Genomic DNA, 26409 nt, shown 5'->3' with positions numbered 1-26409 from the left:
CTACAAGGCACTCTAAAAGACAGAATTTCAACTAGAGAAGAGAGAACTTTGGTGGGAGTTTGGAATTTTGTCTTTGGACCCCAATTCTGGTGATTTTACCATTCCAATTCCTGTCCTAAAGCAGTTTATATTCCCTTTGATGATTAAAAGTGACTCTTGCACAGCCACCATATGACTACAGATGGGGATCATACAAACAGGCTCACAGTCACCTCCTTCTGATAAGCACACACTTATCTTTGAATGTTCAAAGATTCAGCTTTACCAACGATACCTTACTTTTACTGGAATGGCACCAAGTGCGAGTGACTGAAGTCAAAGGAACTTTCCCAGTGTTCCTCCTAGGCAGTGTTTGTGTAGGATTACACCAGCAGAAGCAGCACTGAAGTTACAGGAGTTTGCCGAATTCCACAGGTGACTACAACGCAGCTTCAGCAGCAGCAATGTGACTTACTGGCTTTAAAGCCCCATCTGCCACTGCAACATCAGCAACCACAAAACAGCTCGAAGGCTCCAAGTTGGACATTTTCAGTACATTAATAGTGAAATACTAAATGAACTGACGGCATTAATGGCAGCAGTTTACAGCTAGTGAATTCCTCAAGTTTATTGTGACTGAGGTTTTGAACGCTGCCTTAGACAGTGTATTCACTGCAATAACCCGCTTTGATCTTAATATATTTAAACATAAAGAAGGTGTTGGATGATGAAGAAAGTCCTGCTCTAAGTCTTTGATTAGCGCCTGCTTCAAAGTATTTGCTCACACTAGCCAACTTGAAAGAGCATCCATGGGAACCAGAAGGATTTTGCAGAGCACGCTGCAAACACAACAGCAGCCCTGCAAAGATGCTCTGGTATCTGTCTAATACTAATTAGAGAGGGTGAGGTTAGGTCATGTAGCACATGGAACTCGCTGTGCCTTACAAACGCTCTGTAGTATCACTGAGGGTTCCAAAAAGTCAGGGTGGAGGAGTCTGTTCTCCCCGTGCCATTCCCTGGTCAATAGATTTGTCAAGTTACCAATGCACTTGGCCGGACAGGCTGCAGCGTCTATTATTATAGAATCACAGAATCATAGAACAGTGTGGGTTGGAAAGGACCTCAAGATCATCCAGTTCCAACCCCCCTGCCATGGGCAGGGACACCTCACACTAAACCATCCCACACAAGGCTCTGTCCAACCTGGCCCTGAACACCGCCAGGGATGGAGCACTCACAACCTCCCTGGGCAACCGATTCCAGTGCCTCACCACCCTCACAGTAAAGAACTTCCTCCTTAGATCCAGTCTAAACTTCCCCTGTTTCAGTTTTAACCCATTACCCCTTGTCCTGTCTCTACAGTCCCTGATGAAGTGATTATAGCTCCAAATACTTAAGAAATGGAGATGATGCTCCTTCCACAGTGGATTATATGAACTTGCTGCAGCAGAAGCATCATAGCTTTACGTGTCCCACCTCTCCCAGATGCAGGTAACCCTGCAGAGACACCCCAGTCAGTGCTGGAAGGGTGAGCCTTTATCCTATAGACACCCCTGAAACCCAGAGGCACCATCCATTCTGCCTCCACCTACATGTAGCGACCTTGTACCTCAGCTCTGGTCCTGGGTCACCTAAAGAGACATCACAGGCCCCCAGTAGCAGATGTGCCAGACACTGAGAAGCACAGCAGGCAGGCTGTTAAACTAAGGCAGAAACTACAGCAATGTGAGAGAAGGCTCCTGTGCATCCATCACGTTGATATCCAACAGACTCAGCCAGGCGAAGTCTCTCTGTGCATAGATCCTATTACCTGGCTCTTGACAGCTTCCCTGCTCAGTGTCTTACTGAAGCCCTCAGTTACTCTTCAGAGGACCGGCGTTTTTGCCCGCTGACTAGGCACAGAGATTAAGGTGCAGGCAGGCTGACTGAATACAGCCCTTCATTTCTCAGAGAAACATTATTTGAACGCACGCACTGAAATGCATCAAGTGAATGAAACCTAAAAGGAAGCTGGCAAAGAGATCTCTGCCAGGAAATTCTTGCTGTTATTTCATCCCCTCTGACAGCAAAGCCCTACTTTTGCTTTCATTCCCACTGCTGCAGCACCATGACTTTGCCTGACAGCATCCTGCTAGATGCTCAGAGCCATCATCTCCCTGGGAAGCCAGTGGGAGCAGAAACAACCTCAGTGCTCCGGAGGGGCAAGGTGTTCGTGTAACCTCCCATCTAGCACAACTGCAGGTGACACAGAACTCAGCCTTTGGACACCACAGGGGAGAGGCTTGGGTTATTATTTGTCTGCAGAACACTTGAATAAGTTTCCTGGGACTGTTTGTGCCTTAAGAGCCCCATGTCAGAGGCTGTCAAGAAGATTTAGATGCTTCTGCATGTTTTGCCCTATCAACAGTCAGAACCAAGCAGGAAAATCTCCAAGCTGTTATGCTGCAACAGAAGGAGCTCGCTTTGTTGTTCACTAAAAACATCTCCACAGCTCTCCAGCTCCAGCTTTCGGGTCTGAGCACAGGGGCCACGCGTAAGGCACAAAAGCTTGGAAAATTGAAATGAGTGTGAGTAGCATCTGAGCGAGGATTGAAGGATTCGGTTCTTTCACCTGCTCTCCATTTGCGGTTACAGAACAAGTTTGGATTTGGCAAATAGTACCTGAAGGCAGTATAACAAATACAGGGCTCATCAGATTCTCACTAGCAAGCTGGCAGGAAAGCACAGGGAGCGATGAGATGACTGACAGCCGTTCTTCACTGTATGGAAACACTTCTGCAGACACCCCTCTGCTCTCCATGGCAGCCTGCTCCTTCCTACCGCAATGGCTGGGGTAGCATCAGAGTCTGCTTTCAACGAAGTCGTATGAGATTAACCCAGGCTCCCTTCAGGCTTTAGGATGCTGCAGGCCTGGAGTGCCTCTGTGCGCGACCTCGGTGTTTAAACAAGGTTTGGGTATTGGCCACGTAGCAAATTGATCCTGGGGAGAAACTTTTTCACCTCCAGCTCTTGCAATTGCACTCATGAAATCCTTGGCAACGGGTCCATCCCCGGTAGAAAACATCACACGGAGCCCTCAGAGCTTCCTGGTGGAGACTGACCTGTGCCTGAACCCAAACTAACTCCGGTCTCTCCAACCGCATGCCGGGAGACGTGATGCATCTTTGGAAGCTTCAGCTGGCTTTAGCTGGTGGAACTGTAATTCCTGAGCATCTCAATACAGCACTGCTCTGGCACCTGCTCAAGGAAGCACTTCATCGTACCGCAGCACGGCTTCCCTGCACCCGGCCGGTGCGTCTCCGCACAAAGCCAAGGTGTGAGCTGAGCATGAGTAAGCATCCATGTGCTTGCTCCCACCTAACTAGCGCAACAGCAACTGGGGCTATTAAAGGAAACCGGTTTCGGGATTGCTGTTTACAGAAGCAACAGGCAGTTTGCACACATCCCGCCCTTCCCATAGCCTTCGCCACCTCCTCCTCCTCCTCCCTACCACAGGTTTCTGCCTCCAGGTACCGCTCGGCTTGGGTAACCGATGCTGCTACTTATTACAAGAAGACAGGGCAATATTTGTCCTCACTGTTCAAGTCAGCTTCTGGCTGTGTCTACTTATCCCCCATTAGGAGGTGATGGTATATGGAATGATAGAATGAGAATGGTTTGTGTTGGAAGGGACCTCAAAGCTCATCCAGCTGGCCAGAAACACAGCTCGGGACTTGGGTCCTGCTGGGCACAAAGCCCACGTTCTTGCTTTATTTCCAACAAAAGCGGTGTTGCAGCTGAACTAAAATGAGGAAGTTTGTGGGCGGGATGGTGCGATTTCACCATCTCGATGTGCTCTCTCTGGGGATCAAGCACTGCTGCGGGACCCAGTAGATGGTCTTTAATTGCCAGAAAGTAACCCAAAATGCTGGGACTAGACTGAAGAACTGAAGACAACCTTCCGATGGCTGCATATACAAAAAACGCAGTCTTTTCTACGCCATTCAAAAGCATCTCTTCAGAGCCATATTTAAGTACTTGCTTAACCTCAGGGAACTTTCTTCAACTCATGAAAGTGAGTAGGACTTACAAAGTACTAGAAGAAAGTTAGAAAAGGATTTATAAATGCTGTCCTGGGTAAGGACTGATTTAATCACACATGGAAGTGATTTCCTCAATCCAGCCCTTGCAACTGAAGATAACACCATGTTATTCTATGTAAGACAACTGTGCTTTTCATTTGGTGTTATGTATGTTGTTACCAGAACCAGATCAGCTCTAACCAAGAACATCTGGCTTAAGCACATTTCAATCCCTGACACTAAATTCCTAAAGCAACTGGCAGGAAAGCTCTGGGTTAGTGAGGTGCCAGGAAAATGAGTGCCTCACTGGAAGGACCACATTTTGATGCGCTGTTTGAGCTGATGCTGGCATCAGCCCGAGCCTTTGAACCGCAGTGAGCAATTAACCTTTACTTATCAGAACCATTTCGCTGGGGGCATCTCTGGACAAGCAACTGGATGGTTGCTCACAGCCCTTTTTAACTTCTTACAAGTGTCATGCCATGTCTGTATATTTTGCTTCCCAAGTATATTATAGTGGAAAATCAATCAAAGGTATGCATTCATGTGTCAGCTGGGTTAGTGTCCTCACTGCTGCTGATTAGCTACCTTTCACATAATAAGATTGTGTAGTAAGTGGCTTGTAAGGTTGTTGAGCTCTAGCTGTCATTCCCATTTTCTACCTTTGGTATTTGGTTAAGGATTACACTTTATTATTATTATTAATAATAATAATAATAATAATTCAGCTAATCATTTCCAAGAACATAAAGAATTACTGGCTTTGTTCAGTACTGGTGACCATTTCTCTGGAGGGCTCTTGAGCCTCTTGCTTTGGGTGTAAGAACTGAAGACTGGAAGAGGGGTATCTCTGTATCTGCTTTTTGAGGCAGCTTTTGCACTCTTTTTCTCCTTCCTGAGGCAATTTGGGACCCAAAGCCACCGTGGCAAAACCTGGCCATGGGCAGGGGTTACAGACAGTCATAGCAATTGCTCTCATGTTGTGCGTGCTCCTGACCTACGCAGTGATCCAAGAATTCAGCCTGGTGATTCTGCTTAGACAGGAAGATTTATGGTGGGCCAGGTGTGTCCTTTCGGCCATCCTTCAGTCTCCAGGAAATGTTATGTTCTTCTGAAGGTCCTTCTGACTTTGCTCCCATTTCCAAGCCGTGTTTCAAGGAGGTTTTCTTGTTCTCCTGCTCAGTTGCTTGGGGAAATGCGTTCTTAGCCTCTGCTCTACTGGCCCATCGCTTCGCCATGTCAGTCCATGATCTGGGTAGCTGCCCATCTAAAAGGGCTACTGTCAGCTTAAGCAGCATCCTACTGCCTACCACCATAAAGACTTAGGGCTCAGCCTTAAAATCTGTGCTTGCTTCTGTAAGCAAGACAACGCGTTTGCAAGCCTGGTCTCATCGTACACCTCAAAACCACAGTCCCCCAGCAGCACAGAGTTAGGAGGACACTTGAGAACCACCATGACTTCAGGAAGAGTAGCACAGGGAAGTTATTCAGCAACACCAGAGAGTGAAGGCCCCATAAATCAGCGGGGCAGGGACAGAGCAGTATTACCATACAGATATATTTCAAACCAAAAAGTTCAACAGGATCTAGCTAGAGCCAGCACAAACCACTGTGGAGAAACAGCTTACACTGATTTATTGTGGCTCTTCGGAAAGCAAGCCCTCGCTGGGAATAACTCATGAGGGGTCTAATACAGGGAAAAGGGATGAAGGAAACTTCAGGTGGGGGTGGGAGGGAAGGAATTATTGGAACCTTGCAACCGCATAGCTCTGGACAAATCTCTGCAGGGCTAACATTTGAGAGCAGCTGTATTTTGTTTCAAGGAAGCTTTGAAGTAGTATTTTAGGGGACCCAAGGCTGAGATCAGAGGTGAAACGCATGGTGTGTAGCTTGGAATTCATGGGCCGGATCTTCCCACCTCTTTCTTGGTTGAAACTGAAGAGAGGGGATGCTAGGGTTACATGGACCGCCTTGGGGAGACACTTCTCCACTTTGATATAAGAGGAGCTGACTGCCAGAGCTGCTGCTCTACAAGACAGAGGAGCACTCCAGAGGCGCGGGCAGCTCAGGATTTGCTGCTGTGATTTCCTCTTGCTGCTGCCCTTTTACAGAGCACAGGCATCCTTGAAAGAAGAATTGTGACTCCTGTTTCCAAAGAGGCAAGGTGCAGGCATTGCTGCACACACAGGACTGAGGAAGGGATGCCTTGGGGGGAGCCCAGCAGAGCTGGCTGGAAGCAAGGCTGGAAATGGACATCCCAGTTCTGTTCTCTGCTCTGCTTCAGCCCTCCCTCTGTACAAGTGCTATAAAAGACATAAACCAGAGGTCACATCTCCCAAGGGGAGCTACAAGGATGAAAGCACAAAGCATTCTTTCCAAGAAGACTGTGCAAAGCGTTACTGAAGTAGAAAACATCAGCTGCAAAATTCAAGTCTATCGAAAATCACAGCCAACAGTTTTAGGTTGGCTTTAAGCTGTGGAGAAAGGATGCTCAAAAAAGCAGCTGGGGGTGTTGGTTGCTGAGAAGTTCAACATGACCCAGCAGTGTGTGCTTGCAGCCCAGAAACCAGGCGTGCAACCAAAGTACTGTGATCAGGCATTATTGCCTTACATGGGCAAACCTTCACTAGCTGGGGAAAGAGCTGTGAATAAGTAAGGAGCAAGAATGGGGCTGACACCTTACCTGGTCATAGAATCATAGAATAGTTCGGGTTGGAAAGGACCTCAAGATCATCCAGTTCCAACGCCCCTGCCATGGGCAGGGACACCTCACACTAAACCATCCCACCCAAGGCTTCATCCAACCTGGCTGCTATGAGGTCTCCCTGCAGCCTTCTCTTCTCCAGGCTGAACAGCCCCAACTTCCTCAGCCTGTCTTCATACAGGAGGTGCTCCAGTCCCTGATCATCCTCGTGGCCTCCTCTGGACTTGTTCCAGCAGTTCCATGTCCTTTTTATGTTGAGGACACCAGAACTGCACACAATGCTCCAGGTGAGGTCTCACAAGAGCAGAGCAGAGGGGCAGGATCACCTCTTTCGCCCTGCTGGTCACGCTCCTGTTGATGCAGCCCAGGATACGGTTGGTCTCTGAACTGGGGATAGTGTGAGATTATTCCTGTGTAATAAAGCACCGACTGTGCAATTCCCAATTGTATGGCAATGGTTTAAAGCAAAACGTAAAACTTCAGTTCCTTGGAATACTTGGACCTGGTAGCACTGTTTGGAACCAGGCAATTCCACCCATCATGTGCAGCTCTGGATTACTTCCTGCACTGACTCAATTACCCCTCCTCACTTTTACCAGCCTGAGCCAATTTTGTCTGTGCTGGCAGAGATCTTAATTGCCTGTCCTTAAACTGAGGAGCTCAGGAGAAGTTCCCAAGTCACAGACAACATCAGCTCATCTTTTCCGCCGTGATTTTCCAAAGGCCAGGGTGGAATTACCCCAGGAACCCAGCGGCAGAACCGCCAGGATTGATTTCTTAATCAGAAAGCACTTGATGTGTATTTCAGCATGCTTTGAAATTAAGCACATTAGTTTCTAATGAATAATCCTAGCTTGGCACATCCCAGAGCTGCGCTTCAGCCCTGCCCAGCTATGAGAGGAGTCTTTGCAGCGAGAGGCTTTGCTGGCTCTGTCAAAATCAATCTCAGCAGCTCCTCCTCTGGGAAATCAGGAATGCCATTGGCAGAGCGCTTGCCAAGGCTTGGAGCATGTTCCAATTAATTTAATATTCCACGTTTGCTGAGGACCTGAGGTGGGAGAGAAAGTTCAGTGTAAGCAGTTAAACGTGAGACACAGGGATCCTGCTGAGGCGGCGATGGCTGCCACATGTGCTTTAAAGGCTGAGACGTTTACTCATGTTTTGAAGCAAAGCAGCTTTGAACCGAGGCTGATGCGCAAGGGTTTACCTACAGATGACTTAGAAGTTAACCAATATACAGCGACTTCAGCATAAACCTGCCCAAGGCAGGTTTCTGTTATCTCTTGGCCACACTGAGCTCTCCAAAGACTCCAACTACAGCAGGCTTGCCTCCTAAAGCGTTCCTTCGTTTCCAGCACCGAGGCAGCATCACCTCTGGCAGCGGGGGCTGCCACGCTAATGTGAATAAGAAACTCACTGCCACGAGTTTTAAACACCGGCTTGGTGGTTTGCTCTCAAAAAGGATTAGATGAATAGCTTTATACTCCGAAAGGTGAACGGGGACCTGAGCAGCTTGGGTTGCAAGTATTAAAATAAGGATGAGTGGTAGCAACAAAATAAGAGTACTTAGTTCGATAAATCCTTGGCTGCAATCTCTGTAGGTAGAGGCAAAGAAAGCTAAAGGCATGTGGGATGCCTTTTCTGCAGAAAAGCTTAAAATAGAAGAGGAAATCAATACTCATTTACAGTATCTGGCAGTCACTGAACCAAAACATACATGTACACCTACAGCAGAGCAGAAATAACAACATTTATTTAAACCACAAGCTGTTATTCTGCTGCAGGAACGCTGGGTTTTATGTGGAGCACTTCACCAGAAGCTGAGGAGAACCACGTATTTCTGACCCTACTGGAAGAGCCTCAGCAATAGCAAGAGCAAATACTTTCAATACCACCGTTCTTAACCCTTCTACTGCCAGGCTGGCTCCGACTCCTCCACTTGCAGGGTCAGAGGTGATGCCTGAGCCAGCAGCAGGGAAGTGGTTCTGTCTTTCTTCCCAGGTTTCTCTTCTGCCAACTTACAAGACACCGTTTGTTGGATCAAAGCGAGGGGTGCATCTGTCACAGCCTGTGATGGGAATGGGACAGCCTTCATCAAAGCAACACCAGGGCCACCCACAGCATCAGGGACACAGAGCTCCCGGATGGGGATTGAACCATTGCACGTGCCTGGGCGCTGATGGGTGCATGGGGCAGCAGAGGTTTGAGTGGTGCCTGCAGAGCATCAGGGTGGTTTGCACAAGGGCATGTTGGAAAGTGCCCTGGGCTTACCGAAGCTAAACAAGCCTTGATGCTGCGTTCAGCTGTGCTGAGGGATCCGACCATCGCTCCTAAAGCAACAGAACACACACAGCGGGAAGCAAACTGTTGATGGTCAGAACCTTTAAATGACACTTCAAAAGAGAGAGGTGCACCTATGTGTGAGAATGAGACTGTGCTTCATAGGATCCCCGACTGCTCTGGGCTGGAAGGGACCTTAAAGCTCACCCAGTCCCAACCCCCTGCCACAGGCAGGTCCACCTTCCACTAGAGCAGGTTGCTCCCAGCTCCATCCGGTCTGTCCTTGAACGCTGCCAGGGATGGGGCACTGAGGTTTAGAGGAAGGTTTAGGGGAAGGAGCAGTGTTTAACACATCACCATTTACTGAAAGCGAAATGAAAGATGAACAAAGAGCTGCTTATGTTTTTCCCCATTCCCCAACTCGGAGAAACGTGACCAGTAAATGAACAGCATAAATAATGACAACAGCTGGCTTTTGTACAACACCCCTCATTCACAAACCCAGAACGCTTTACCAAGGGTGCAAGTAGGCTTGTTGTAGAGTCACAGAGTGCAGTGATGAGTGGGAGCTCAAGAGGTCCTCTGATCCATCACCCTGTTGCAAGCAAGGATCTACCTGCCACTGCCACATGAAGTCATGCACAAGAGGTAAAACGCCTTGCCCATGGCCACACAGCATGCTAGAGGCAAGGATGGACACACAGTATGAGGCAAAACCTGATCCTACAGCACTCAGCGGGGGTTTAACAACAGTCAAAACACTACTATGGGTTCTGAGCTCCAGCCCTGTGCTGCACGCATGGGGCCACAGTGAACCTGGGAAGAAACAGTCCACTTTTAAACAGCTTTGTGTCCTCATGACCCTGTGGGCAGCCAATAACGCCAGAGAAGATGCTCTGTGCCTCTTCAGGACAATTGCATCGAGATGCTCGGTGCTTCCCAGCTAAACTCATTTGTGGAGGGGCAGAGGATGACTGAATGCTGGTCGCTCCAATATCCTTTTAATAAAAGGAGATTATGAACGCTGCTTGGCATACGGGTTTTAATACTCCAAATACTGCAGACGAGCTCCGCCACAAAATTGAGAAACACGAAGAAAAAGCTCAACCATTCAGTCAGCTGGAGGTTATCTCTTCAGCAATTTAATTACTTGCTGCTTCCCCATCACTCCTCATGCGCTGAGCCCAGCGAGTTGTGCCACTGCGGAGTCCTGGCAGTTGACAGCTGGACTTGAAACCTCCCTGAGATGGGTTGGAGAAATAAAGGTAAAAAGATGGTGTTGGAGCATCATGAAAAGAAGCTCTCGTTGCCAGCTGGGGAACCAGCAAGCCTGCTGCCACCGCCGGCTCTAAGGAAAGGGCCAAGATTGAAGCTTTGTTCCCTTGCTCCGCAAGCTTTGAGCTTGATCAAGGCAGAAAGCAAGCATATGGAGCAAGCCCTTTTTAGCACCGGTCAGGGAGACGGCTGGCAAACAGCACTGCTCCCCCTTGCCTACCAAATCTATAGCAGTTGGTGCGTTTTCTCCTTCCCCATCTATAGACAACACTGGAGAAAACGATTACTGCATTGTTACGGCTGCGTGTTTGGCTTTAGCCCGGTTGTCGATATCCTGTGTCCTTTTTTCCCCCTTCTCTGTTTTCTTTCCTTGATCAGACTGCTGCTGAGCCCATTCACTCCTTGCTGCTGAGCCCATTCGCTTGTAGCTGAACAGCGGAGAACAGCTACACTTTCAGTTTAGGTTTCGAACATCCGACGCTCTTCAGCCACCAAAACCTCGGGGAATAACTCACTTCTTCTGACAGCTTTCATCTAGGGACGCCAGGCCCAGTTTATACCACTTGCCTGGATGGTTACACCCAATTTTAGGTGAGGAAATAGGTGAGGAAACAGGAGCATGGAGAAGTGAAGGGTCTGATTCTGTAAATCACCGCTCATTGAATCACTGCCCAATGACTGTCCCGACCATGTGTTTTGCCTGTTCTCTGCTCCTCACTGACTTCTTTATTCTGTTTCCGGACACTAATTTTGTAGGTCTAGCAAGATGCCTTTGCCATCCCTTCTTATGGGAGCATTCAGGGGCTCCCATTGTTGAAACAGAATGAAGATAGCTCCTGGCTGGAGAGCAAGTGCTTGTAATGGAGAAGGGGAGTCTCCTTCATTCCAGTGGAAATAGTCCTGAAGTCTGGTGTTACTCAAGGTCCTGGGACATTGAAAACAGCTCCATAGCTGCTACTGCAAAAGTAATGAATCCCTTTGGACACAAACTTACTGCATCCATCTAGGAGAAACAAACACATCCCCAAGTGAGGACCCATCCTCTCCTGCCCAGTGAGGCTGGTCAGCACTAAGATGCCTTCCTGACACCACCACCCACTGACCTGGTTGTTTTAGAAGATGTTTATGGCTGGGACTAGCCCAAGGTTGGTATTTGGGATTGGTATTTTTCTTCCAGTTAACATAGATGAAATGTTATTGGCCTGCAAGAAAAAACCCTAGGAGAGATACAGTTTTAGTGATGTCTGAAACCTTTACTTGGTGCTGCCAACTTCCTTCCTATAGGATAATAAAACTGATACAGCGTCAGAATGTCTGTACCGGAAAAGTAGAGGGCAGGGATGTTTGGGTACAGTTAAGGATATAACTGGGGTGTGATGAGGTAAAGGACCTGCCTAAGCGTACCTCCTGGTCAGGATGCAATGCTATCTCCTTGGATACTTAGGAGAATCAGCCATTTGCTACCAGATCTCTTGGATAAGGGACAATAGGAGGTTCAAAATACCGATGGCTTCCATTCAAGTGGAAGCACATCAGGACAATGGCACGCCTGAACCTAGGGAAGGCAGCTCAGCCAAATGCGTCTGCAGGGACAGCTCTTAGAACAATGCAATTTCCCTAGAAGAACAAAGAGATCAGATGCTTGCCCTGGCTCTGAAGAGCACAAAGCTGCAGCAGCTTGAAGGGAACTTGCAAGGAAACACAGGCCAACAGGCATCTAGAAAACGGCCCTCTTCTCGCCAGGACAAGTCTACCAGCCAACCCTTGTAGCTGCATTCACGGTGATCCAAAGGAGCTGCTGTGTGTTCCCAAGGAACGTTCAGGAGTGCCGACGAGATTGAGGCAAGGACCTGTGTGCAGCTGGCTTCATTATTTTGACTAGACCTGCACGGTTCTTGTGCTGCCGGAGTGACGTGCGCCTACAGCTGGGACCTGATAAGGTTGATGAGTTCGTCTGCTCTTGTGTCCCCATCAGCACATAACTGCTTCAGAGTGCTCCCCGTCTGAGAAGCTGAAGAAAACTGGAGTGCCGGGGTCTGTGAGGAGAGCAGTGCTCAAGATAAAGAGACCTGGAGGGACAGGCAGGGCTCTAAGTGCTGAGCATCCAGCCTGGGGATCCATGGTGCGAAGGCAGCACTGATCTCACACTTGTAATCCCATCAAAAGCAAATGAACTCCCCGTGAGGTTTGCTCCACCTTCAGTCTGTGGCAGAAACGGGTCCCAAATTGGAGTTTTCCAGCACAACCTCAAGACCATTTTTCTTTTTTCCTCCTGTTTGTACCTTTGCTATTGACCGTGCTATTGCTTCCAGGAGCTCATCAGGTGGCACACTGAGAGCCAGCACGGATTTTAGCTCCTGCTGCCTCAGCACCAGGATGAAATGTTACTGCTTTTGAGATTCACAGCTCCTAAGGCCACCTTGGCCCCACGCACCAGTGCCACCAAGTTGTGGAGCTGGTCCTAACAAGGCAATGACAGTTTAATTACAAGTGCCCTTTGTTATCTGCCTTTTTCCCTGGGTTCTGTGGAATAAAAGGCAGATTTGCTTCTGCTGCACATTCCTGTGGGGACTGAATAAAAATAATCCTCCTAAAAAAGCCTGTTGGAAGTACCTTCAGCAAGAACCAAAGCTGCTCTCCTGCCTGTCAGCGCTCCTCTTATGTGAAGCTGGTTTGCTAATTTGCCCATCCTCTGGAAATGCATAAGAAATCACAAAAGGATGCCCCATTCACGGTGAACAAGGCAGTCACATGGAGCAAAGAGAACAAGGCGTTACAGGAACCCATGCACGCTGATGAATAGAAGAGGGGCTTTAGAAACTGAGGGCAATAGCAACACAAGCAAAGCCTGGGGTGTCAGACTGACAATGACCATTGTTTGTTCCCCTTTGCACTGGGTACGATGTGACCAGACACACACAGAGGAGCTGGGTTCATCCTACCACGAACGGTGCTGACATAAGTCGCTTCCCACCACATAAATCTCTGCTCCTGGGCGTTAGGTTGGGGCTGACCTCATTAGCACAAGCCAAAAGTGTTCTTCAAGAGAGACACTGGGTTAGAAACTCCTCTAAGTATTCCTAGAGCCGAACACCGCACGCTGTAATTAAAGACGTTATAATTAGCGGCTTGATTCCCTTTGCTTTGACTTCACTTTGGTTCGTTTCTTTATTTACTTCTGCATTTTGGAAGGGGTTGGAAGTCAAGTACAACTTTGTCATCTGCTCCCGCTGGGAGCTGTGCTGTTCTCCTGGAACTGCCATGGAAATGCTGGCAACGCGGTGCCAGAATCAGCAAGCAATATCCACGATTGAAGGGCCAGGTCAAACATAAAGGCAGGCTGCATTTCTGCACCACAGGCAGATCTGCAAAGCCCTTGGGGGAGAAAGAAACATGTTTTCTCCTTCTCAGCTTGGCCTTTCATAGCTAACAAGTCAGAACGAATGACAGGCGTCTTTCAAAGAGTAAAACAAAGGTAGAAAGTGAATAGAAAAGCTTTTTGCTTGGTGAATGTTGTGTTTTTAATCACACTTGTCAGGTGGAGAACAGAAAGGACCCCTCCAAAGCCACTGTTCACCCACACAATTGCAGCTCTGTTCACTTACACCGTGATGTCTGAAGTTGAGCCAACCCGTTGTAGTGCACATTAATGATTAACCAGGAACACATGTGTGACCCACACGTGTCTTGGCAGCTTCCTCAGGCAGGCCACTCCGGTTGAAATCATCCAACTACGCCTAGAGACCACTGCATGGAGACCCACAAGCATCATGCTACCTAGCCGGGTAATGATTTCTGTTGATAGACAAGGAAGCTCAGATACAAGGATGTCTGGAACCCACATCTTCAAAAGCATCCTCTAACTACAAGTGTCCCAAGCTTCAAGTGTCCAGCCTAGAGTGGCTGACCTATAGGGAGAGATGAGCATCGCTTCATCTGAAGTCAGTGGTGGCTGCAGGCTATTAGCACCTTTGGAATAAACTACTCTGGGTCAATAAATCTCACTGGGTTTAACTGAGGTCAAGCAGAGGGGCTGAAAGTGCCCAAGAACAAACAGTTTGTCCTTATCTAGGCAGCGCCAGGAAGAGCTGGAGCATCCAGAAAGGCTATGGGGCGACGGAACAGAGAGGAAAAGAAGGTCGTCTCTGAACTTCTCCAGGCCCTTGAGGGGCCTCAAAGGAAATGTCTTGACTTCTCCTCCCAACTTTCCTTCCCCTTCCTCATCCCACCTCTATTCTTAGCAGCTTTGTCTGAGAGCTGGAAATAGAGCAATGGTTTCTTAATTCCTCACCTCCCGTTGCCTCATATTTTGGGTCAGACCACTCAGGGTGGTGGCAGAGGTTTTAACCTCGCATGGAGCTGTTCTTGTTCACACAGAGACTGCTTTGCCATTAAGTAGGTTTTCCTTGGCTACTGGGACATTGGCGATAGGCATGAGATCAGCCTGGCTTGGTACCAAAGATTTACCTCCTCCTAACAACATTACAGGGTCCTGAAAATGCCCAGATCTTCAGCTCGGCGCTCACCAGTGCGCGATCAGTGCCCGTTACCTCTTCTGATGCTCCCCAAATCTTGCTGTTGGCACAACACACACGAACCAGAACTCGCTGCTCTTCCTTCCCTGCTGCATTCAACAGGAGCAGCAAATTACATCTCGAGATGAAACTGGCTCAATGAGGCTGGCAGCTTGCAGGGCTGCTGGCCAGGCAGTCTCACCTGCATTGCTGCCAGCAGACAGCAATAGAAGATACCCAGGCCCCAGCTCTGCTGTTGGGAGTCAGTTCCCACTGGAAAAACAAGTGGAAAACACTGATGCCCTCCTTCCTTAGTCCCATTACTACCTACTCTATCTACCCCATCTAATCATCATGACATCTGAGTGCCTTTGTGTGTCAGCTTCCTGTGAAGTAATCACCTAAATCCCTCTTGGAAACAAAGCAGACCCTGCTGAGGAGCTCACAATAGGTGCCTTTCACTCGCAGGACAACCTTGGCCTCGGTGGCACTTACAACAAAGCTTCCATATGTGCACCAGCATGGGCTGATCAGTCAGATCAACCCCACACAGCATCACAGCCTGGATATTTGTGAGCACGGAGCAAAAGAGCCCCACGAAATTCCCCATCTTCCTGACCAGTTGTTCAGAAAAGATAAAACTGGAAATGCTCCAGCACACACAGCACATCCCTATCCCTGTGGGTCGGTGCCACAGCCTTCACCCATCCCTGTGGGTCGGTGCCACAGCCTTCACCCATCCCTGTAGGTTGGTGCCACAGCCTTCACCCATCCCTGTGGGTCTGGTGCCACAGCCTTCACTCATCCCTATGGGTCAGTGCCACAGCCTTCACCCACCCTTGTGGGTCTGTTTGGGGTGATAAAAGAGAAGCCCCAGCTCTGAGGGGTGATGCCTGTTGGTCGGCCCCATTCTCAGAGCCTCCCCAGCCATTGTTTGCTCTTCAACCCCAGGCCAGGGCTACTCCTTCATTTTTCCTGGGGCAGATATCCTGGTTTTAACCCTCCCTGGGGCAGCGATCGAGGATGCCAAGTTCTGTTCTAACAGGAGACAAGTCAGCGATAACCTTTGGGCTCCTGCAGTGAAGAGGTATTTCTGTGCCCTGACTGGGATTAGATACAGAATGGATCAATGAAGGATCCCACTGTTTGACTGTTATAGCATCATTCATTAGCGCTAAGATTTGAAGCTGAATCAACAATTGAGGTAGGAGATTGAAAGAATCGCCTTTGGTATTTGAAATAAATGGCAACAGGCCTGTGAAAGTCCCCTGGGTGTCTCTCTTTCTCTCCCTATATATATATAGATCCCTCTTGCTGCACGTTTCAGACGAGGTGAAAGTTGCTGAGCTCCTGCATCCAAAGCAGGGAAAGCAAGAGGGAAGAAAGAGACAAATGTATTTTAGGTTTGCACTTCAAGAGCATCCCTGACTGCAGGATCCAGGCACTAACTTGTTATTCAGGCTTTTAGCATCTCTCTGGTACTTAACAATGCAAAAAGAGCTAATAATACACACTCTGCCCCTCCTATACACAAACACACACACGGGCACTTAGGAACCACTTGTAAATGAGCCCCACAGAGCCCATGCACTGCTGCTGTCACAAACCCAGGGTGTGCTCACTCCCAGCTAACTGCTTGGTGCACAGAGCCCCCACATTTACCCACAGGACTTAGGCATCAAGTTTTAACTCTCAGCTCTTTCCCATCGTTCCCTTTCTGGATCAAAGACTCCTCCACTCACTACTGATGTGTTAAGAAATTGAATGTGAAAGAAGAAAGCAATTCCACAACTGGGCAAAGAACCGTTGTGGGCAGTGATTAATTAGCATCAGAATACCCGGCAGCCTGGTTTCCCTGCAGAACCTTGGGTTGATAGCTCTTTTTTTAGGTCTCTAGAGGAACTATTCCGGTTGGCACAAGACCACGCAAAGCATCAGTGCCAAAACCTTTCCTCCTGCTTTCTGAAAGGCAGGGAGTAGAAGCAGCTATAAAATGCCCTGCGGACCAGCTGATCCTAAACCAAGACCCATGTCCTGCAGCCCAATGGAGCTGCACTGTCCTCCGCATGGGGACAGGTATTTCGGTGCTTGCCCACCTCCCAGCTCCGTGTTAGTCCCATTGCCCCTTAGTTTGGCAGGTGTAAACCCCAAGGCCAGCTCACTTGGACCCATATCCCTCTCTTGGCACGGTTGCAGGCTGATTTAGACACCGGATGATGTTTAACCTGTTGGGTGGTCAAGGAAAAGATTTACCTCCCTACTACAGCTTGAACAACTTTTTCCTGTGACTGTTGCCCAGCTCTATAAAATCCACAGAGCTCTTCCTGTTGGCTTGCAGAAAAAGAGAGCAATAAAACAATATCCCCACTTTTATGAAGTAGCTCCCTACGTAACTAATGGTAGCATAAAGACATGCCAAGCCAGCAGGTACTGGGGGAAAGAAGATCGTAACGATGCGAGGAACAGAGGTGGCTGGCTGCACCAGAGCATAATGAGCACACAATCAGCACAGAGAAATTTCTCTAATGGTGGTGTCATTTAAATAATCCCTTTACTGTAATAGCTTTCTATCTGCTTCCTTCTCCGTGATTATCACTGAGGTCGGTTTTGAAATCAGAGTTGCCCGTGTGAGAGCTCCCTGAGTCATTTACTAACTATAAATAATTAAACCCCAAAGCAAACAGCAGCCGAAATCAATGCTGTCAACCCGCATTCTGCCTGTTGCCCTGACATTACAGCTACTAGGGTTGAAACTGAAGTCAAGTGCTCATGTGTAACGTGTTCGCACTGAGACAGTCAGAAAGAGGAGACATCCACCCCTGAGCCTGCAGCCCATCCCTCCCGGATTGCCTGTGCCATTAGCGTGAAGGCAGTTTGTTGCTGAAAGGCATCAGCCACCTGCGTGGGGCACTCGGCAGCACACTGAGCTGCCAGGCAAGGCAGCTGGGCATGAAGTGACAGCAGCTCCATGGGTGACATCTGTAAGGCTGACTGGAGTGAGCAGAGGTTTGGAGAAGACGTTTACACTAGGGGCTCTCGCAGACGAGAGGAATCCCTTGGTGGCTCTGTAAAGCTCCGTGCACACAGCCCTGCAGCACCCGTCGAGCCATACATAACAACTACACCGACAGAGTCTTATTTACTGATGGTAAAGAAGGACATTTGCTTGGAAGTGCTCACCTGGGAGTTGCCGCTGGCTTCCAATACCTGCAGAAGAGATGCTGCCCGTCAGCATTGACGATGTGGGGCAGGTCCTTGTACGGGATGTTTTGAGGACTCCGCTTTGGCGAACTTTCCTCTGGCATTCTGGCAGAGTGACCTGCACGGTGTTGGAAGAGACAAGACATGCTTTAAACCAGGTGAAGGCAAGGAAGAGCCGATGGGCTTGGCAGCCACAGACATTGAAAGTCAGCCAGCAAGGCAGGCACGGCTGATGGGAATCTCCCTCCAAAACCCCAGCCAAAAAGCCCCCCAAAATTGTACTGCTTTACACCAGCAATGTAGCGTTTTGTGTCCAGAAAAGGCTCACATTTTTGGGAGGAGGGCGTTGAAGGGGGGGGGGGGGGGGGGAGAAGGAGGGAAGATCAATCCACCATCGCTACTTCATTAGAGCTTTCTCTCCCCCACTTCTCCCATCTGTGTTTATTTTGCATCATTTCGTGAAACGGCTCCTAAAAGGAACATTGGAGCTGCAATCAAGTGCGGATTGTGCAGCAGCAGCCACGGAGCTGAAAAGACAGCTGCATGAAAGATTCATCTCTGCCTCAACATCTCCAGAGCCCAGCGGCGGGTACGCAGCAGAGGCATCTCCCACCGTGTCATCATTAAGATCTCCTCTGACATCTCCGACAGGAAGGTGGCGGCGGCGGTGGGGAACGCGGCGTTTCCAGGAGGATTCGCGACAAACCTGCTTTCATCCTGCGCGAGGGTTTGCATTCTAGTGAGGAGCCGGCATCGCAAGTCAGGCACAAGCACAGCAGAAGCCTTTTCGCATCTCGCTTACGGAGACGCGCTCGCACTCCGCCAGCCGCGCAGCGCCCGCGGGTCGGTCCCGGCTGGGTGCCTTGGGGTCGGTGTCTCTCCCGGGGCCGCCCGCAGCTCCTCTCCGCGCTCGTTGGGGTTATTCACCCCTTGGTGTTCATCACTTCTCTTTCCCTCTCTTTTTTTGCCTCCCTTCTCCACCAAATCGCGTGCGGGGGCCGGAGGGGCGGTGGTGGGAGGGGAGGTTGGGAAGGGTGGGAGAGAGGGAGGGCTGAGCGGGGAAGCTGCGGTCCACTAACCAGAAGCTGCTGCCCGCCCATCAAAGGCACCTTGAGCGCACGCAGCGGAGCCGCTCGCAAAGTTCCTGCCGCTGCAGGTTGTTTGCAACTTTGACTTCCTTCCTGCCACTTACAGTTCGGAGGCCGCGGCGACGGGGGGAGCCCGGCCAGGGAGGGGGAGACCTGTTTTCTCAACGCGATCCCTGCTGCGGAGCCATCTCGTGTGTGAGCGACTGCCCCGGCACCGCGCTGCCGGGCGGGGAGGGAGGGAGGGAGGGAGGGGACGAGGAGGAGGAGGAGGAGGAGGAGGAAGAGGAGGAGGGATCCAGGCACCGACGCGATCGCAGGTCGCAAAGCCCCGCACACGCATCCAGGAGGGTTCCCCCCCGCGGGGCTGCGGCCGGAGCGGGGCGGCTGCACCGCATCCGAAGGAAGGATGGAGGATGGATGATGGGCGGGCGGTGCCGCCGCTGTCCTCCGGCCCCGCAGAGCCCCCCCCCCCCGAACCGTCCCCATCCCCATGGTGCTGCGGTGCGGGGCTGCCCGGCCGCGGGGGGGTCTGAAGCGCTCCTGAGTGGAGCAGGGCTGGGGCGGCCACGAGAGACCCCCGGAACGGGGACGGCTTCTGTGGGCTGAATACAGAGAGGGGACGCGGAACCCTCCCGACTTCCCCATCCCCAACCCCTCTTTGCGGCTCCAAACCCCGCTGCCTGCATTTAGACACCCAGGGAAAGATTGAGCCAGGGAGATAGTTCAGAGGAGCCCCCATTCCCTTGCTCTGCACCCTCCTTCATGGGAAAGGCAATGTATAAGCACAGTATATAATTCATACACCCCTAATCTAATAGTGCACCTCATCACCATGCATATATGCACCACATAGGCTGCCACTGGGTAATTTGAGGTCTGTTTGGTGGCACACGATACTTGCTCATAAAAATTGTCACAGCAAGGTTCCTCAGAGCTAAAATAGCTCCAAGCCCTAAGGCATCCCAACACTGGGTTATGTCACTTCATACCAGTAAGAGCTTAGCATTTACTGAGCATACCAGTAAGAGCTTAGCATCTATTGAGCACTTTTAAGCTGTTTATTTTAAAGGCACAGATTCAGACCTTGTACCTTTCACCAGCATAATATTATAAACGTCAGTCTCTACATACCAGCATCTACTTAGAGGTCTCCAGCCTTTTTAAGAAGAGGCAGCTATTAACAGTACTGTTTTAAAGCTAGGCAGTTGCTCACTGCGTCCAACCCTGGGAACAAAGGCTGAAGAAAGGCAAGAAGTATACTAATAATGACACCAATAAATGCAAAACCTCGGAGCTAAACCCATATAAAAAGGAAATCAAACCCCAATTTTTTCCTCTTTCAGTGTCGTTTAGATGAAATGCCCTGCGGACGGCGTTAGTTATAAAGAGCAAAAGCAAAATTACATGTTCTGCAACCACTACTATTAGAAAAAAAAAACCCAAACCCAGCATTTATGGTTGTTTCTAATGAGTGAGATTGGGGTCAGATGGGGTCTTCACCAGAGCCCTGGGAGCTGTACGTGGAGGTGTACAATTTGCTGCCAGGCCAGCTACTGTCTACACGCAGTGGGTGGAACTAAAGAGCTATCAGTAGCCAGTTCCAGGGTTGGAAGAAGCGAGGGCACATGTATTTATTAAAGGATACAGATCAGATAATAACAGGATTAAGAGGAAAAGGGAGAAGGAACGAAGCCTCTTCCCCTGCTCGCAGTCTATCTGCCAGGGACACTTCACTGGTTCCCTACAGCCATCCCTGAATCCCTGAAACCTGATGCCCGGAGCAGGCTCCTCTCCCGCTGCGGTGCTGGGAATATCAGAGTTCCCAGGGCCACAGGGAGGTGGGGGGAGTCCAGGAAAAATCTCTCCCTAACGTTCGGGATAAAAATAGCATCTCAAAGCAAATGACCTTTGCTGGGACATGAGGGCGAGATCCTGTCTTGGAGAGCCTGCCCTGGTGAGCCCAGATATACAACTCCCTTGGTACCCTGCTAACCTCGATGTAGTTAATATTGGAGGCAGCAGCACTGTGGTCCAGCCTGTGGCCCAGATTCCCAACATTGCCAACCCCTGCTTCCTGTCTCTCCAGCTTCCCTGAGACCCCAGGAATGTGAGGACATTCCTTCTCCAGGCAGTACATCCTCCCTTGCGATACCCTCGTAAAAATGAACGAGAAGTAGCTGCTGCGTGGCTACCTTATTATCGGATGGAGTCTGAGGCGTGAGTGAAAAGCCACCTGAGAAAAGTGGACTGGGGCTGAAGAACTCACCGAGCTGATACGTAAAGAATACACCAGGCTTAGGAGAGCAATTATTGCCAACTTGCTCCCCAGGAGAAATCAAAGGGGTGCCTCAGCATGCAGTATTTATGAGACTGTAACATCTTCTCTTGTGTTGGTGGAGTGGAATAGGGTTTGGAAATACACTTTAAGCTAAATCAACTTCTGAATAGAAACCAGAATTAGACTTGGTGAATCTTTACATTGGCGCAGTAATTGCTTAAGCCTGCTAGGGAAAAAGGGGTTTGCTTTATTAAAGGCTGAGCCCTGCTTAGTTTGAGCGTCTCCGTTGGCACCCACTGTATCCACAGGAGCATAGAGAAAGGGATTACATCCTCAAATAAGGCAAATCTTAGGGAAAAAAATAAATCCCTGGAATGACAGAAAAAATGCATAGAGTGAAAACTTGTCTCAGCAAGGGAAGTGAGGGAATGGGCTAGAGAGAAGGGGGAGAGTAGGATGGATGGGAGACAGCAGAGCGGGCTGGCCTGATTCTGATGGTGGGGTAAGGAATGGGAGAGGATTTTCTTTGTCATTAGGCTTTCATTCACAAAATGGATTTTTAATGGGTCATATCCTGTTGGCATACAAAGACAAACAGGCTGCCTGAGATCACTCTGCTCTGGCTGACGATGCCACACTCTTAAACTGCAAAGGAGGGTTTTGGTTTGAGAAGGGGTTGGATGGGGTGTGGGCATTAAACTGCTTGGGGTGCTGCTCACCAGGACCACAAAGAGCACTTCTGCTGCCAAGGAGAAGAGGGAGAAATAGCAGAGGAGGAGGATACAACAATAAATCCTCTCCGAGGTGTGTGGCTACGGAAGAATCTGCTCCAGCAGAAAAAGGCTGGCAGTTACAGTAGTCAGGGAGCAGCTGGAGAGAGCAACCGACAGCGCAAGCGGGAGCACAAGGGAAACAATGGGAGATGAAGCATGAAGAGGAAGAATTAAAACCAAATGGAAAGCAAAGCAGCCGATGCCGCTGATCTGTCAGTTTAGAGTCGTTATTTTGGGTTCGCCCTTCTCTTTGGCTATTGTACTTATTCATTTATCCCTAGCCAGAATCAAATCATTCAGCCTCACTTATTTGTGTAATCTGCCTTTGCTGTTGGTGCTCCTGAATAAGCCATGCACAGGGATGAGACAGGAGCGGGGGCTGGGATGAGCAGCTTCTGTTTTCCTGTGAAATACCTATTCAATGTCCTGCAGCCCGAAACTAAACTTGGTGTCAGGCAAAACCTGATCGAGGAATAAAATGTTGAAGGGCAATATCTTATTGATCAGGATAAGCTTAACAGTGTAAAGAGAAATTACCACTACTTGACATTGGTCTGCAACTCTGCAGGCTCATGCACCTCCTCACAACTGTGCCAAGTGAAATGGAGAAAGGATGAAGGGTTAGTGCAGGGGTACCTGAGTACCACAGAAACTGTGTGCAGGCTTCCATTGACTTATTGCCCATCACTTCCCCTGATGGCTGGGAATAGGATTATTAGGTTAAGCCACAAGTGGTTTAATACCCCTGGATGCAAACTGCAGGCAGCTAATAAAGTCTTTATACCATGTAAATAATTAGGGGCAAATATAGTGCTGATTTTTTATAGATAATAAGAATTCTGCAAGTCATGCTGTCATTAGAAGTCCCTCACAAAGCTGTGACTGCGATCAGTAGCTGTATGAGTGAAGCGATTAGTATCTTGCCTGTGCTCCTTATTTGACAGGACCAAAAATACACACTTAAAAATACACTCCTTGAATATAGGTTTCAGTCCTTTAAACTGCTGTATAGGAGATGATCCATCCTACATAGCTGCTAATTTGAGAGCTGCTTGCTTTGCATTGCAGAAGCAACACATGTTTTGTTTAGAGGTTCATTTGTGCGTTGTCATTACAAACCCCACGGGAATGCTAAGGCCTGATTTTGAGGCACTCTTAGTGTGGAATGTAGAAAAGGCATCCTCCAAAGGGGGGGGAATCAAAGTGAAAGGTGGAACTTCTGCCCTCGCTTTGTGCGCACTGCAGGTCTCTGGCACTAGAGGGCACAGCCCCGGCACAGCCCATCCCTGCCACATCCCCTTCCTCCGGGGTTATTACCAATTTTTAGCCATTTTGCCCTTTATCACGAGCAGGTTTTCTTTAACCACTTGTCCCTTTTTATCTCTGCAGCCCAGTATTGGTTTCTAAATCAAAGTTTCCTGTGCTGGAATATAATTAGTCCAATTTTCCCTCTGGAATCACTCACATCGCGAGAAGAAACTTCAGTGGTTTATACCCTGGGCAGGCACATGGCTGCAGCACTGGAAGGGAAATCCTGTCCTTGTCACTGTGAGGACAGACAGATAACGAGTCCGTTATGGAATGCCATTTCCTATTTTACTGCTGTATGACTGCATGTAACCATATTACTTTTCATGAAATGCTGGTCATCGCGGTAGAAACAGGGTTTTAATGGTGGAAAATGTAAGTAAAAGGTGTCTTAAGAGCAAAGATTCTAAGCTTTGAAATTTCATATGCATAGACACCAGAATAAGACAATATTATACATTTTCTCCCCATGGAATTATGGTCTTAATTATGAGAAGTCCCTTACCATTCGTTTTCTCATTTCTATTACTAAGGATGACTGCATAATCTACTTTACAAACCCAGCATCACTGCATCAGGACTAAATAATGCAGCCAAAAGATAGAGCTATTCCATCATGGTTAGAGTGGTGCTTTATTTTGGTGGCCAAACTGGAAGCATTGACTGGAGAAGAGTTATTATCGTGCCGCCTGGTTTTCTTGCTGCTCTGCAATCGACAAAGCATCGTTTATCATCCTTTGCATCCCAATTTTTCTTTGCATGTGTTCCAGCTCATCATAACGTAATTATGTTCCTGTTTCTTCCAGCCAGGGGCTGCTACTTTCTCTTCCTAAGACAACAGCTGCACTGCACAACCTTGATGAATCCCCATAAGGGTAAAATGTGTCTGTGGTGCCTGTTTCTGCCTTGGCAAACCAACTGTGCGAGCTCCTTTTTTCATGACAAATGCTGCTCTAAAACGCACCCAACCCCGGTGCTTTCACAGCGCTTCTCAAAAGGAGGGTTTACGTTGTAATTTAGACTTGCAATATTAAACGCTCTGGCTGCTTTGTGATTGTAAAGACTCCTCCTGTCACATTTCCTGTTGTGCCGTGTCGAGGTTCATAACCGCCGAGGTGGGATTTTAGAGGCCACGGTTACTGATGTGCAATTTAGGTTTTGAATGAAACTGATTTCATGGGTGAAACTCAGCCCAATCTGGAGGCTCTAAAAGGCATCTGAAGGGAGCTTTCATGGCACAGGTGAATCATTTCCTGACTTGGCCTCAGTTGGTTCAGCCACAGCGCAATGCAAAGGCAATTATACCAACCTCATCTATGCATTAACTGCTTGTGGTGGAAAGGGCTGTAAGAGCCACACAGTATTTCTATTATTACTTACTGGGATATTTCATTTAATGCTGATTTTATATGTTCAACATCAGGTTTCAAAGAACTTTGGAAAGTAAAGTTTTTGTTTCGGAGGGGGAAATCAGGACAGGGAAAAGTAGGGCTCAATGCAGGAGGCAAGCCAAGGGCAGAATCCATTCCTAATGCTCCTGATCTTATTTACCCAATTATACCATTGCAAACGCTCATCTCATCTGGAAATCTATCATCAGAGCACTGCAAGCAACTGAAGCCTTAACTTCCAGCTGTTAAATAATACCCAGATTTCCAGCTATAGGGAATATTGTGTCCTGGGCAAAACCACAGCCCAGATAACGACATTCTTCAGGGCAAATTTTTCCCTACAGTTTTGCTTTCTATTCTAATCTCCTGGATGTTATTCCTGCTGCCACAATCATTTCAAGACTGGTTGGGTTTATATATAAAAATCACAGTCATTCTGCACAGAGAGGCAAGAGTTTTACGATCGGTCCTATTTACATGTATACATGCCATGCATTAAGGATGCTTTGGGGTATCAGAGCATGTCGCAACCTTTTAGTTGTGTCCACCACACTGGTTACTGATGGCATTGCCTGGAGGACTCTTAGATGCTGATGGAAACTATACCTGCCCAGCCAGGGCTAACTTCATCTTCTACTCATGAATAGTGAGTATAACTCTGCTGCTGCCAGAAAAGGCAGCAGGCTCATTGGCTTGAATACACAATGAATGCACAGCCCATCGGAAGAGCTTGTCTTGTGCCATTTGTTCCCTGTAACCCCTATAACCTGGCAGCTTCTGCTCGGATGTATTTTAGCTTTTCTCTCATGTATCTTTGGTTTCTGCCCTCGGTCCTCTCACACGTGTTCAGTGCGAGATGTGCATTTTCTCTCTGATTCACGTACAGTAATTACTTCCTCACATCTGCCTAACAGATTCTGTAAGAAAAGTAACTCTGCAAATATTAAGGAAAAAGACATTAATGTATGAAATCTTTGAAATCTCTATTACGGGGGTTTGTTATCCACAGCTGACTGGATTCATTCCCAGCCAGGAAGCTGGATCAGCAAAACAGCTGCATTAGTTATTTAACTGGAGGCCTGATTCTGCTCTTGCTCACACTGATGTAAAGCAGGAGGAGTAGCAGAGAAAATAAAGACTATCCCTAGTGCAAAATGCATGTTGGAGGAAAACTAAGTGTTATGGTGGGGAGCAACAGGAGAACTCTAGCAGATGTTCTGCCACCCTGGAATAGATGTGGCATAATGTCTTATAGAAACCTCATGCTAAATGCATGCTCCTGGGAGTGTTCTCCTCTATATATATTGTGGTGGCACCAAATGCCCAATGAAATTAAGGCTCATTTGTGCTCAGTGTTGCTCCTTAATGCCATGAATTCACATGCGACCTACTCTGAGCTAAGCATCACGTTCATTACTGTTTGCATGATTGTTCCCTCTCAGTTATTTAACTTTTACAATATTTGCTACAATTTCCTTTATCCCTCCTGGTACAGGGAAGCACTCACTGCTTTTCCTCCTAGGCTGAATTAATGCTTGTATTAATTAGCCTAGAAGT

The 26409-nt window shown here is 48.5% G+C and overlaps 1 protein-coding gene and 1 long non-coding RNA gene across 6 annotated transcripts in view; one reads left to right on the top strand and one right to left on the bottom strand.

The window, feature by feature from the left end:
• Nucleotides 1-26409, bottom strand: part of MGLL (monoglyceride lipase) — an 86100-nt gene that overhangs the window by 31642 nt on the left and 28049 nt on the right. Inside the window, exons 1-2 of one of the 5 annotated variants that reach the window (XM_065687291.1) lie at nucleotides 19207-19329; nucleotides 17994-18132 (exon numbers count right to left, since the gene is read on the bottom strand). In XM_065687291.1, coding sequence (XP_065543363.1) covers nucleotides 17994-18118 — 125 coding nt within the window. In that variant the 5' untranslated portion in view covers nucleotides 18119-18132; nucleotides 19207-19329. The other 4 variants (XM_065687290.1, XM_065687289.1, XM_065687288.1 and 1 more) reach the window with 4 other exon arrangements.
• LOC136018231 (uncharacterized) lies at nucleotides 19065-24522 on the top strand. The gene is made up of 2 exons (XR_010614308.1): nucleotides 19065-19297; nucleotides 21189-24522. It is a non-coding gene; the product is annotated as an uncharacterized LOC136018231 (long non-coding RNA).

Source organism: Lathamus discolor, chromosome 7 (assembly GCF_037157495.1).
Source record: "Lathamus discolor isolate bLatDis1 chromosome 7, bLatDis1.hap1, whole genome shotgun sequence".
Classification (NCBI taxonomy): Eukaryota; Metazoa; Chordata; class Aves; order Psittaciformes; family Psittacidae; genus Lathamus; species Lathamus discolor.
The sequence above is the reverse complement of the archived record's forward strand: the minus strand, read 5'-3'. Positions and strand labels throughout refer to the sequence as shown.